At 41.1% G+C, this 12,111-nt stretch overlaps 1 protein-coding gene across 5 annotated transcripts in view; it reads left to right on the top strand.

Moving 5' to 3' along the window:
- Positions 1–12,111, top strand: part of PDLIM7 (PDZ and LIM domain 7) — a 57,574-nt gene that overhangs the window by 26,309 nt on the left and 19,154 nt on the right. For all 5 annotated transcript variants that reach the window (XM_026673387.2, XM_087955072.1, XM_087955073.1 and 2 more), the window contains 3 exons: positions 4,800–4,951; positions 9,668–9,698; positions 11,356–11,528. In XM_026673387.2, the coding sequence (XP_026529172.1) occupies positions 4,800–4,951; positions 9,668–9,698; positions 11,356–11,528 (356 nt within the window). The remainder of the gene's footprint in view (positions 1–4,799; positions 4,952–9,667; positions 9,699–11,355; positions 11,529–12,111) is intronic.

Below are 12,111 nucleotides of genomic sequence, written 5' to 3'. Positions count from 1 at the left end.
AGCCCTATTTTAAAACTATCTTAGGGATGCAATTTTGCCTGATCCCTTTTCAAAAAAATAAAATAAACAATCCAAATTTGTCTTGAAAAAGGTTCATTCTGAAGGTGTGTGGCGTATCTCAAATTTTAAGACTTTATGAATTTTAAGAATGTCACCAAACGATAAAGATGGGAGTGTGTAGCCAGTCACAAATATCCCATTAAAGAAGAAAAGATGGGTAAAATAAAGGCAAGTGATTTCGCCAAACACTTGGGTGGAAGGTGTAAGTAGAATGGCATACACACACAAAAAAACCCTAATTCCCTTGTATATCCAGTTTTTGTTTCAGCAGGTCAAGCATTCCATAAACAAGTATTTCATTTTTTCCAGTCCCCTCGAACAGAGGTGGTATTCAGCAAGTTCTGACCAGTTCTGGAGAACTGGTAGCAGACATTTTGAGTATTTCGGAGAACCGGCAAATACCACTTCTGACTGGCCCTGCCCCATCTACTCTCCGCCTCCCAAGTCCCAGCTGATTGGTTGGGTCTTCTTTGGTTGCCTTGCACAGGAGAACGGAGCTGGAAAGCAGGTTAATGGGGTGGGGAGGGAATGGGATTTTGCAGTAACCTTCCCCTGCCACGCCCACCAAGCCATGCCACACCACACCACACCCACCAAACCACGCCCATAGAACCAGTAGTAAACATTTTTGAATCCCACCACTGCACTCAAATTAATTCATTATTCATTTTGCTTTTATGAACATGAACCTTCCCCACTCCCAAAGCAAACTCACACATCCCAACCTGCGGTGCACAAAAACTGTGCTGAAGACCCAGTGCCTGTGCTTTCGCCTTCTTGGAACACACAGCTCTGTTTGTGCAGACCTAGCTATAGATACCACACCGAATGGTGGGATTCATTCCCAGAGGATGTAATATTTAGATCAAGTCATGCCAGATGCGACTATCAGATGCACATGGTCTATCAGTTGTTATGCGCAGTATCAGAGGACGGACCCGTCAAAATCAGTTGGAAGGCAATAAGAGTAGTAGGAGAATGTTATTGTGCTTTCTGGAAGTGCCACATTTGCTGTTGTCAGAAGCCTGCCTTTTGCCTAATTCAGGAGGCTGGGGCAGAGTTCTGATACTCAGAAAGCAGAGCGGAAAGGTATTCCAATTCCTTGTGTGATCATTTAGGGTGGATGTAGCTCTCCACATGATCATAATCCGTTGGTTTTAGAAAACGGCAGTTATTGGTAGCAGGTTGCCGTTTTTCCCCCTGCAAATTTTCAAATTTTAAAACAACTTTTTTAAACGGATATTCTGTAATCACAGGAATGTTTACTTATTACGATAGGCAGGTGCCCGTGCTTTATTTCTGCTTTTTTAGTTTAAGATGTTTTGACGGGGAAGGAAAAATAACCAAGCAAACAAGCCAGCTCTAATTTTGAACGACTTTTATTTGGGCTTCCAGGCTTCCAGACAGAAAGAGGATTCCAATCTTGCAGGGAAAGTGGAGACTTTATTCTTCTGTTAGAGGTTTTGATGGCCGATCCTGCAAGCACAGTTGCTCTTCAGAGCATCGTGTGAAGGCCACATTTCAATTGTTTACAATAGTGTGGCTTAGGTGTCCAGATAGTAGTTTTCTGAATATGATTGTTGTTTGCATTTCTAAGAAGGTAATGTGTAAAGACATCTAATTAAGGTAGAAAGAGAGCAAAGAGAAGAGAGCCAAGGACAGCCCAGTCTGAAAATTGAAGAAATATTTTAATTCCTCCTTCTGTTTTCAAATAATCTTTAATACACCAATAGTATTTTTTTTAAAAAAAAAATCAGTATGCTTTGTGGAAATTAGGTTCCCACATTCCAGTGTTCAGAAGGTGAGGAGTTTTGTCAGCTTGTTCAGATAGTCTTGATTGGGCTGTCCTCAAAGGACCGTTTGTGTATGTGAGCACACAGCTGCTAAATTTGGGAATGATGCAAATAGAAGCAAAGGGAATATGAAGCCAAATATTTCATGGGGAGGCGTGTTGCTAGATGGCAAGGGCTTTCTGACTTACCTGGCTTTATTAGCGGAATGTCACAAATAACATCAGGTGCACCATCTCTGCCACTTGCCTGACAATTGACGATGCTCCAATGTAAAGGCCTAACTTAAGGAGTGTGCTTTGGATCAGTAGCTGGCACACCTGCTCAGCTCTGCTGAGGTTGTTCTGTAGGATATGCTGCATTCATCAGCAAGTCTAAACTCTCCCACAGGCCTTGAGGCCTTCCAAAGAATGTGCTTTATTGCTCAAGCACTGTGCATTGGTTGCTCAATTTTTTATTTTATTTGCAATGGCTCTACTAGATAACCTGACTGCTGCAATGGAGTGATGGAGAATCTGCTAGGGTTGCCAGCTATCATTGAAGGCATTTCTGCAGGTTTCAGCTTATAACGCAGGAATCAAACATTTAGCATCTAACAAAATCTCTACATCTGTACAGATGTTGCAGTGGTAGCAGCCTGGCTCACCCTGTTTACCTCTTTTAGCTCTCATCTTGTACAGATTCATTCTTAATCCATCACTATGCTGCTTTGGTTGTTTATATTGACTTGCATTTTGGGGTTTTTATAAAAACCTGCTTGATAACCATCTTGTAAAGCTTCCCTGAAAAATTCCAGAAAAACTAATGTGATGAAACCATGACTACAACTCCCCCTTGAGGTAGGCCAGTTACACACATTAATGTAATGCTGCAACCTCCCTTTCTCTTTTCATCCTGGCCTAGGGCCCAGAATCATGTTCTTCTTAGGATTGCTAGTAAGTACTATAGTTAGAGCTCTCCCTTCCTTGTGGACAAAGCCAGCTTGATTTTCACTGCCCCATTAGGCATTCCAGGGTAACATACCGGCAGTAGAGGCTTGCCACAGACTCACCACTGTACAATTTAGCTTAAGATCTAGTTAAAAATACTTACCTAAGAATCAAAGAAAGGGGCAAAGGGAGAAAAAGAAAGAATAGAGGAAAACAAAATGGTAAGATGTTTGTTATCCTTTGCTAAGTCTCTTGGAAATGGAACTGCATATTTGCACATTTGGCCAAAAAAGTTTTAGTATGGAACATACTCAAATATCAAAGAATAGAGTGCTGAAAGAAAAGGAAATTAATTCTGTATTTATTATGTTTAGGCAGGATAGACCAACACCCTCTTGAATAAGCTGTAGGCAGGAAGGCAATCTTAGCACCTTTTGCAGCTTAGGATATTTTGGAGGAAGATTTTAATGGGGAAAAAAAGATTGCTTTCTGAGCTGCCTGAAGCCTCAAAGACATCAAAGGATTTATCCGATTCCATGTCTGAAACTGTTTTTATTTCAATGCCCTGAGCAGAATGAGACTAGCTATGAGGAACGTATTGTTTGTGTGTTTGTTTTTATTTGGTTTTTTTTTTGGTGAAAGAAAAAAAAATACTAGGCAAGACCATTCCTCCATAATAAAGGAAACATGACAGAGAATACTTTTAGTCCACTTACCTTTATTTCTCCCCGACATGGACACATCTGCTACAATACGTAAAGATAGCTCAGCCTGGCACTGGCAGTACTGTAATATTTAATTTGACAGAATACAGAATGACAGAGTTGGAAGGAACTGTGCAGATTTTCTAGTCTCACCCCCTGCGTGAGCAGAAGAATAAGTTGGAGAATAAGTTGACCCCTTCTTCTCTATGACAGACCCTCAAATATTAGAAGACTGCTATCATGACATCCCTACTCCTTCCCTTCATTAGACTAGACCAGGGGTCTCCAAACTCTTCTTGGGCATTTTGCAAACGTTCAGGTGTTTGGAAGGGGAATCAATTTTACAAATGAGCAAATAAAATGTAATTAAATAAATGTGTTTTATTTTGCTCAATGTAACACACACACACACACACACACACATACACCAGAGAAATCGAAGGACTCCTACCTTTCTTTCCAAACAGTGGTGAATATAGCCCTGCTTTCTCTCCCTGTGCTGTTTGGAAAGGATCAGAGCAGAGCACATTGGAGGAGGCTGGTAGGCTGGAAGGAACCTTCTGGAGGACCGGATGTAGCCTGCAGGCCGTAGTTTGGAGACCTCTGGACTAGACAGTCCCATTTTCCACAATCGTTCATCATATGGTTTAGCCTCCAGTCCCCATCTTTGTTGCTCTTCTCTGTACTCTTTCTAGAGTCTCAACATCTTTTTTATATAGTGGTGACCAGAACATAGTATTCCACGTGTGGTCTTCCCAGTATAAAAACAATACTAACACATTTGAAAGTTTTGGAGAGACAACTTGATGATGAGCAAATCTTTGGACTGTTAGTGGTTTGCCTTCTTGCTGAAAGATACGGTAGCATCAATCCACCTTGCTTATAAACTTTGAAGGAGTAGCTTTAGAGTTTAATGAGCAGGAAGACAGGGCCAATAGGTCTTCTGTAGTGAACACAAACTCTTCTTAAATGCATATTTTGCTTGAGCACTTTGAAATGTCCCTCTGAGATTGGGAAAACTCTGAGAAATATGACTTAGCAAAAATATGGGTTGCTACCATTCAGGTGTGTCCCTTAGCTTGCTATATCATGCTGCTTCCAAGCACCATTATTTTTTAAGAAACTTCTTTGAGAATAAATAATGTAACTACACATGTTATTTAGCAAAAAAGTATAAGGGCATAGAGAAAAACAAGAGAGAGTTGTGTCTGCTCCCATTTCTCCTAATCCAGCTCCATTGCTTATTAGCATCGGAAGAATTTTTGTTCCATTAATGATGTCTTTCATGTTGGAAATAACTTTTTCTTTCCTCGCAGCTCACCCCTGGGGGCAAGGCAGCCCAGGCAGGAGTTGGAGTTGGGGACTGGGTGCTCAGCATTGATGGAGACAGCACCAGCACCATGACCCACATTGAAGCCCAGAACAAGATCCGTGCCTGTGGGGACAAACTCTCCCTCAGCTTAAGCAAGTAAGTAGCTCTTATGCTGATGCTGGGGTTTTTCTTTTAGGGATATAATGTAGATGTTGGAATAATGATTGCTTGGTTGCTTGGTTTCATCCAGAGGTTTATTTCATTCAGAAATAAACCTTTTGGATAGCAGCTGCTTGCCAGCTTTCATTTTGGTATTTAATAAAACAAACAGCCACCTTCCTGAATTTTACCTCCTGAAGGTAAAGGCTCCTGAATCACACCAAACTGATAGGAAATGTAAGCTGCTGTGTTCTATTCCCCCCCACCCACCCCAGGCTTCCCAATCATCACATTCCTTGTTTAAAAACTTAAAGCCAAGTAAATAAACAGTGCACAAAGTTTTAGGTCAGAGCATCTGGATTTTTAAACTAGGACTCCAGTTCCTGAAATAAAGCTTCATTAGGATTAATAGGAGAGAGGTCAGGAGTCGCCAACCTTTTGGACCTCAGGGACTACCAAACTCATAATTTTAAATTCCGCGGACCAATAATATGAATTTTGACTGACGGTGGCTTGCTGACGTTGGTGGGAGAGAGAGAGAGAGATCCGATCTAACCACTGGCAGTGATTCTCTCTCTCTCTCTCTCCCCCACCTCTCTCTCTCCCTCTCTCCCTCCTCTCTCTCTCTCTCTCTCTCTCTCTCTCTCTCCTCTCTCTCTCTCTCTCTCTCACACACACACACACACAGACACACACACAGAGGTCCGTCACACCCACCCACCCCCTCCAAGGCAGCCACATTCCTAACCTGATTTCCAGCTCCATTCTCGGGGAGAGAGACGGTATCCTGCGATCGATAGGAAAATGGGGTGGGGGATTTTCCTGCAGACTTTTTTGGGGATTTTCCCAGGGTCTCTGCTGCTTCTGCTTTTGGCTGCATGCAAGGAGAACAGCAGACGTCTTTCTTTCTCACCCCCAAACTCCGCCAGAAATGAGTCTTTGGGATCCTGCAAGGCATCCTGCTCCAAGAGGCTGCGCCATTCTGGCAGAGTTTGGGGGAGAGAAAGAAAGACTTCTGCTGCTTTTGCTGCTTTCCTTGCATTAAGTCAAAAGTCTCTCTCTCTCCCCCTGTGAACAGAGCTGGAGATGGTAAAGAATGATCAATTGGTTGGAAAACAGAATGGGGGATTTTCCTGCAGACTTTTTGGAGGTTTTTCCCAGGGTCTCTGCAGAAAAAGCAGAAGTAGCAGAGACCCTGGGAAAATCCCCAAAAAAGTCTGTAGGAAAATTCCCCACCCCGTTTTCCTACCGATCAATCATTCTTTACTGTCTCCAGCCCCATTCTCAGTGGGAGAGAGAGAGAGAGAGACTTTTGGCTTCATGCAAGAAAAGCAGCAGAAGTCTTTCTTTCTCTCCCCCAAACGCCACCAGAAATGAATCTTTGCTGGCCTCTTGGAGCAGGAGGCCTTGCAGGTTCCCAAAGACTAATTTCTGGCAGAGTTTGGGGGAGAGAAAGAAAAACTTTTGCTGTTTTCCTTATGTGTGGCCAAAAGGAGAAGAAGAAAGAAGTGGAAAGAAGCAGCCCAGTGGCCAGGCCAGGCGTGTGGGGCAAGTTCCCTTCCAACGCCCTTTCCCTCCTCCCCTCACTACCTTGTGTTGTTAGTAATGCAAGCGATGCAAGCCTTGTGTTCCCAAGGGCATGTGGGCGGTGCACCCTTGTGTTCCTGCGCAACCTGGATTAATTGCTTTGGGGGGTGCCATTTCTCTGTGGACCACCAAAATTTTCTCGTGGACCAGGCCCATCGGTTGGCGACCACTGATCTAGCTGGCTGCTTGAGTTACTCCATGTGTTGTATTTTACCTTTTAAGCCCCTGAGAATCTGAATGATAAAGCAGTGTACAAATTTAATATTAATAACAATAATAGCCTAAACAAAGTGGCAGCTCAGTGTCCAGAATTGGTAAGCATATTGTAGAGCCTATAGAATCAGTTTCCTGCAAAACCAGTGTGCCCTCTGATTCCAGATGTGCATCTTCTCCTGCAGAACAGAGCTTAGACTGACTGTCTTGCAATAGCGTGACTTCATATGGATTTCAGCCAAAGTATCCAAACTGATTTCAGGCTACACAAAAGGGATTCCTAGGTGAAAACAGGTGTGGATTTGAAATAATAAACAATAAACAAGCAAGGTGGTGCTGGCTGGTATTTCCTGAAAGTTAAGAGGCAGAGAAAACGCCTGTCAAAAACAGCCTTGCTTGTTAATTGTTTATTATTTCAGTTCCACACCTGTGAAACAGATAGCATGAAAACATTATAGTCAAAATTAATGTGGGTTGGCCAGAGCACGGCAAATAATTATTTCTGGATGAACACAGTGCTTGTTGTTGGATTTCCTTATAAGGATAGCTTGGAGGCTGCAATTGGTACAGAATATACAGTAGTTAGTAGGATTACCCTGTTATTTGCTATGAATTCTAAAACCAATCTCAGCTTTTTACTTTTATATAATTAGTAAGTACCAATTCTATAACAACAAACTAATCTAAGCATCAAAACCCAGTCACCTTTTTTTTTTATTACCATTTTGAGCACAAAATCCAGAAGCGATTTCCCGGTAGACACAAAATTGGACACATTTTTTTCCTTAATTAGGACAGTTAATTTTGCCATCTCTGCCAGTTCCATCACTTTTCCCGTCCATCCTTTCATTGTGGAAATTGTCATGTTTCTATTTTTTGCATATATAAAATTCTAGCTGCAGTCAACATATATAACAACAAAGCACCATTTTTTCAAGATCTTTATCCAATAATTCTAAAAGAAAAACTGCTTTCACTTGTATATTTCTTTTAAGAATCTTCTGAATTAAAACATAAACCTGGCCTCAAAATTTTGTTGTCTTAATTCTGTTACAGCTTTATTAATTCTCTTACCAACTGGTGCAATATTTGCTTCTTGCTGTGATTTTCCCCTGCATAAAAATCTAGATAACATAGAATTAATAAAATATGCATTGTCTGTATGCCATAATACATATGTGTTTTTGATAAGAACCATGTTTTTTGTCATCTAGAAAAAGGAAGAGTCATTTAACAGGGCTTTTTTTTTTTTTTAGAAAGATAACATGAACTCAAACAATCCTTAATTGCAATACAAAAATGGCAATTATGGGGGGAAACAATAAAATTTAATCCATGTTATGATTTAAGGGACAATTGATATAAAATGTTTTACAGATGGTTTATGGTTTATGACTCTGTCAATAATTTTCAAGTTGGATAAATCATATAACAATGTTGGAAATGTCACAACAAAGAAGGAACATTTTATAATATGTGGTGGCTATGCCAAAAACTCAAAAATATTGGAAAACAATACATCAAAATATTCTGAAAATCCTAAAAATAAAATTTAAACTGAAACCACAAATATTTTTATTGGGTACAATCCCAGAAAAAAATGTTACAATTTACTAAGATATGTGCTGACAGCAGCAAGAACAATTTTGGCACAGCATTAGAAAAGGGGGCCTGTGCTGACGATATCAGATGGGGAGGCCATAATTGAAGAATGTGCAGCAATGGCAAAATTGACAATATATATTCATAATGGAAGTCTGATCAAATGTGTGCAGTAATGATTTCCATATAGACTGTGTGTTACATAGGAGGGAAAATTTGGACATTTGGAATATGGTTTTTAGGAAGGAGGTTATGAGATTAATGAAAAACCATAGATGAAAGAATTGAATCTAGATCCTAGCAATAGCCTTACATGATTAATGTAAAGCATGTATATCTAGGTTGCGGTTAGTAGTTGGGGAAATATCTGGATGGGAAGTGGAGAATGTGTTATTAGAAAGTTATGCATAATGTTTTTTACGTTTTATTCAAGTTTAATTGTTTCTTGTGTATTAGTCAATTGCCACTATCCAGTGTAGTCCTCTTTTTCTGACAGGATTCTGTCAGAAAGCAAAAGCACAGGAAAGCACATATACCTGATCTATTTCACTTTCATCTTACGTCCCCTGTTATTTTCAGTCTGCAAAAGCAGGTTAACCTGTACAGGCAGTCCTTGTTTAAGCAAAGGGGGACCAGTTACTTGATTGTTAAGCAGAGCAGTTGCTAAGTGAAACCACTAATGTGCTTACAGTGTTACTTCAGTTTTTCTTTGCTTTATAGGTCTGTGAAGGTCATAAATAATGATTGCTTGCAAGGTTACTTTTTCAACACTGTGGTAACTGAATGGTCGTTATCTGAGTCAGTCATTAAACAAGGACTGTAGAGTCTTTGCTACTGCTTTGGCAGTATGGAAGTACCCAAGGTGATATTTGCAAGAGAGTGATCTGAACTGATGAAATCATTTTTTTTTAAACAGAGCAGGTTAGAATGCAAAGGAGAAATACTATTTCTTCACTGTAAGAATTTCCAGACAGTCTGGAAAACACACACACACACACACACACACAAACGCACTCATTGAAGTGTCTAAATTCTCATGACTGTTCTCTCCCAAAGCTTCCTTTCCAGATGCCTGATGGTGTGAAAGGAGCTGGATTGCACAGACCAATTTGCTTTAGCTCTCCATGGTTACAGATAGTTGCAGCAACACAGCTCTCTTGCAGCAGAGGGACTGATTTGCAGAAAGCTTATTGATTGTATTTATTATTCCAATTGTTTACAAGATAAGAAGTGCAACAGTTGAATCAGATGGGTACATATAAGAAAAATTAGGCCAGTGCCTCTGTTAACAACGTTTTTTTCTCTTTCCAGAGTCCAGAATCTCCTAGGCAGACCTCAGAAGGTGCGTGCGCAGCTGTTTCTCTCTCTCTGTGTGTCTCTCACTTCACTTCTCTTTCGGAAACTGTGAAATAAGGTTGGAAGTGATCTCCACCTAGCCTCTCCTAGATTTTACAAGAAAAACTGCAATACGTAGTAGATGCATAATGTATTTCAAAAGCAGGATAATAAATGCCCATATATAGTTTGGGTAGAAGTGTGAAAAATAATCCACACTTTGAAAGCTCTGACCATTTTGCAACCAAGCCAGACAGTCGTTGTTCAGATAGTTATTTTAATACCCAAAAGAATAATAGATATAGGGGACTTGAGCTTCGAAGGTATGCAGTGATCCTTCTTAGCCTAAATGGTCCTCCATGCTGAGTTTCTGAAGAATTCCAATTGGAACTTCTTAGCAATCAGTAGAAATGCTTCATTTTTTTTCTTTTCTTTTCTGATTTTGGTAAGCTACCCGGAGTCGTTCTATGAGCAAGTTGCTAAATATGATACAGATAGCCCTCAACTTATGAAGACAACTGAGCCCAACATTTCCATTGCTAAGCAAGGCAGTTGTTAAGTAAATCATTCAGCCATTAAGCAAATCTGGCTTCCCCCATTGATTTTCCTTTTCAAAAACCGACTGAGAAGGTTAGAAATGGTGATCACGTGACTCCAGGACAATGCAATTGCACCATAAATACACACCAGTTGCCAAGCATCCAAATTCTGATCACATGACCATGGGGATGTTACAACAGTTGTAAGTGTGAAAACTGCTTCTAAATCACTTTTTTTCCAGTGCAGTTGTAACTTTGAACAGTCACTAAATGAATGGTTGTATGTTGAGGGCTCCTAGTATATAAATAAATAAATTAAATTTCTCCTCTCATTTTTTTCCCCTTAGAATTGATCTAGTGTTTTAATGTAATGTTCTGACACAGGGAGGCAATTTAAAGAACTGTAGAATGCAGTAGCTTTTTTTTTCCCTTCCTGAATTTCTGGCTTGCTAAGCTCATCCCTAGCTTATTTTTAAATTGCACTTCAGAAGTCAGAAATTGGACATGGGTATTACCCTGGTGTTGTAGCTGTGTACGATTCACAAAGACAAACCAGGGATATAAACTTGAAGCTACAAGGAGGGCCATGTGGATCCCTGGATTGGGTCTTTGCTTCACCCAGTAGAGGGGCAAACGGTCAGATCCTGTCCTTTCCAAGGTCTTGGGGAGGCTGCGCTGGAAGATCCGTTTTTTTCAGGTCCATTGGTAGAAGAGGGAAATGAGATGAGGGTAGATAAAGAGACACGCATGGTTTTTGTTTTTTGCTGCTCAAAACTTCAGCATGTGCCCCTCTCCTGTTTCCGCTGTTTGGATGGAAGGCCATTTATTCCCTTGCACACCCTCTGGGCAGCCTTAGAGGGGTCTTTTCTGCCCCTCGAAGGGAATTGCTGAACAAGGCAGTGCCTGTAGAGGAGTAGACCGATAGAGACAGAGATGGACCACTGGGCTTATGTTACAGCTGCTCTGTGCCAGCTTGTATTTATTGCCTTGGTGCTCAGAGAAGAGCCCTGAATGGCCTGGCTTCCATCTGGGACACTGTGGCCTCTGGCTCTGCCTGATTATTGGGTGCTGTTGCATGTTGCCTGCCATGCCAGCTTGGGCATTGTTGTTTTGTCTTTTGTCTAGGACGCACTCCCTTCTTCTCAGCCCCCCAAATACAACTTCACTCCCAGTTCTGCCCTCAACAAGACAGCCCGGCCCTTTGGAGTTAACCCTGCTCCAAACTCTCAGCCCGGGTGGGTGACGAAACCCGTGCGTTACGTTCCCCCTGCATCCGTCTGCACCACACAGCACAATGGGTATGTTGCTGTGCTTCTGGCCATCCGGGACGGGGTGTGGGCGGGGTAGTTAATGCGACCGTGAAACTCTGCACACTGGCCCTCCTCTATACACCTGTGCATGTAAACTTGTGCATGTGTGGCTTTCCACTGAGGGGCACCTGGTGGGTAAGAATGTATCCCCACCCCCAATTGAAAAGTGTAAATCTCTGATGTTGCAGTGACCTCTTGTGGCTGGAAAAGATATTGCAATTCCTGAATAAAACCATTCCCCAATTTAATTATGTTCATTCAGTCCAGAATGTCACACTGGCAGCCCAATAAATTGTGATTTTAATAATAACATCTCACTTTTTAAAACTGGACAACTCAATAGATGAAGTTAGAAATATAATGTGATGTCCCAAGGAAAATGTTCTATTGTACCTGTAATTCTTTTTACTGACCAATCCTAAATAATTCTTCATCAGATAGTTTGATTCTAATGATAGCATACTATAGCAAGTTCAGCTGCATCTGCACATCCATTATTGTCTGCTTATGGGTTGTATATTCTACCTTTATAAAATAGAGTAAATGTACTTTCTGAATATCTTTGAAAATC

Source organism: Notechis scutatus, chromosome 2, assembly GCF_049901735.1.
Source record: "Notechis scutatus isolate UNSWTSFEM ecotype Mainland chromosome 2, rNotScu1.2, whole genome shotgun sequence".
In the NCBI taxonomy this organism is placed as follows: Eukaryota; Metazoa; Chordata; class Lepidosauria; order Squamata; family Elapidae; genus Notechis; species Notechis scutatus.
This window is presented reverse-complemented; position numbering and strand designations above follow the sequence as displayed.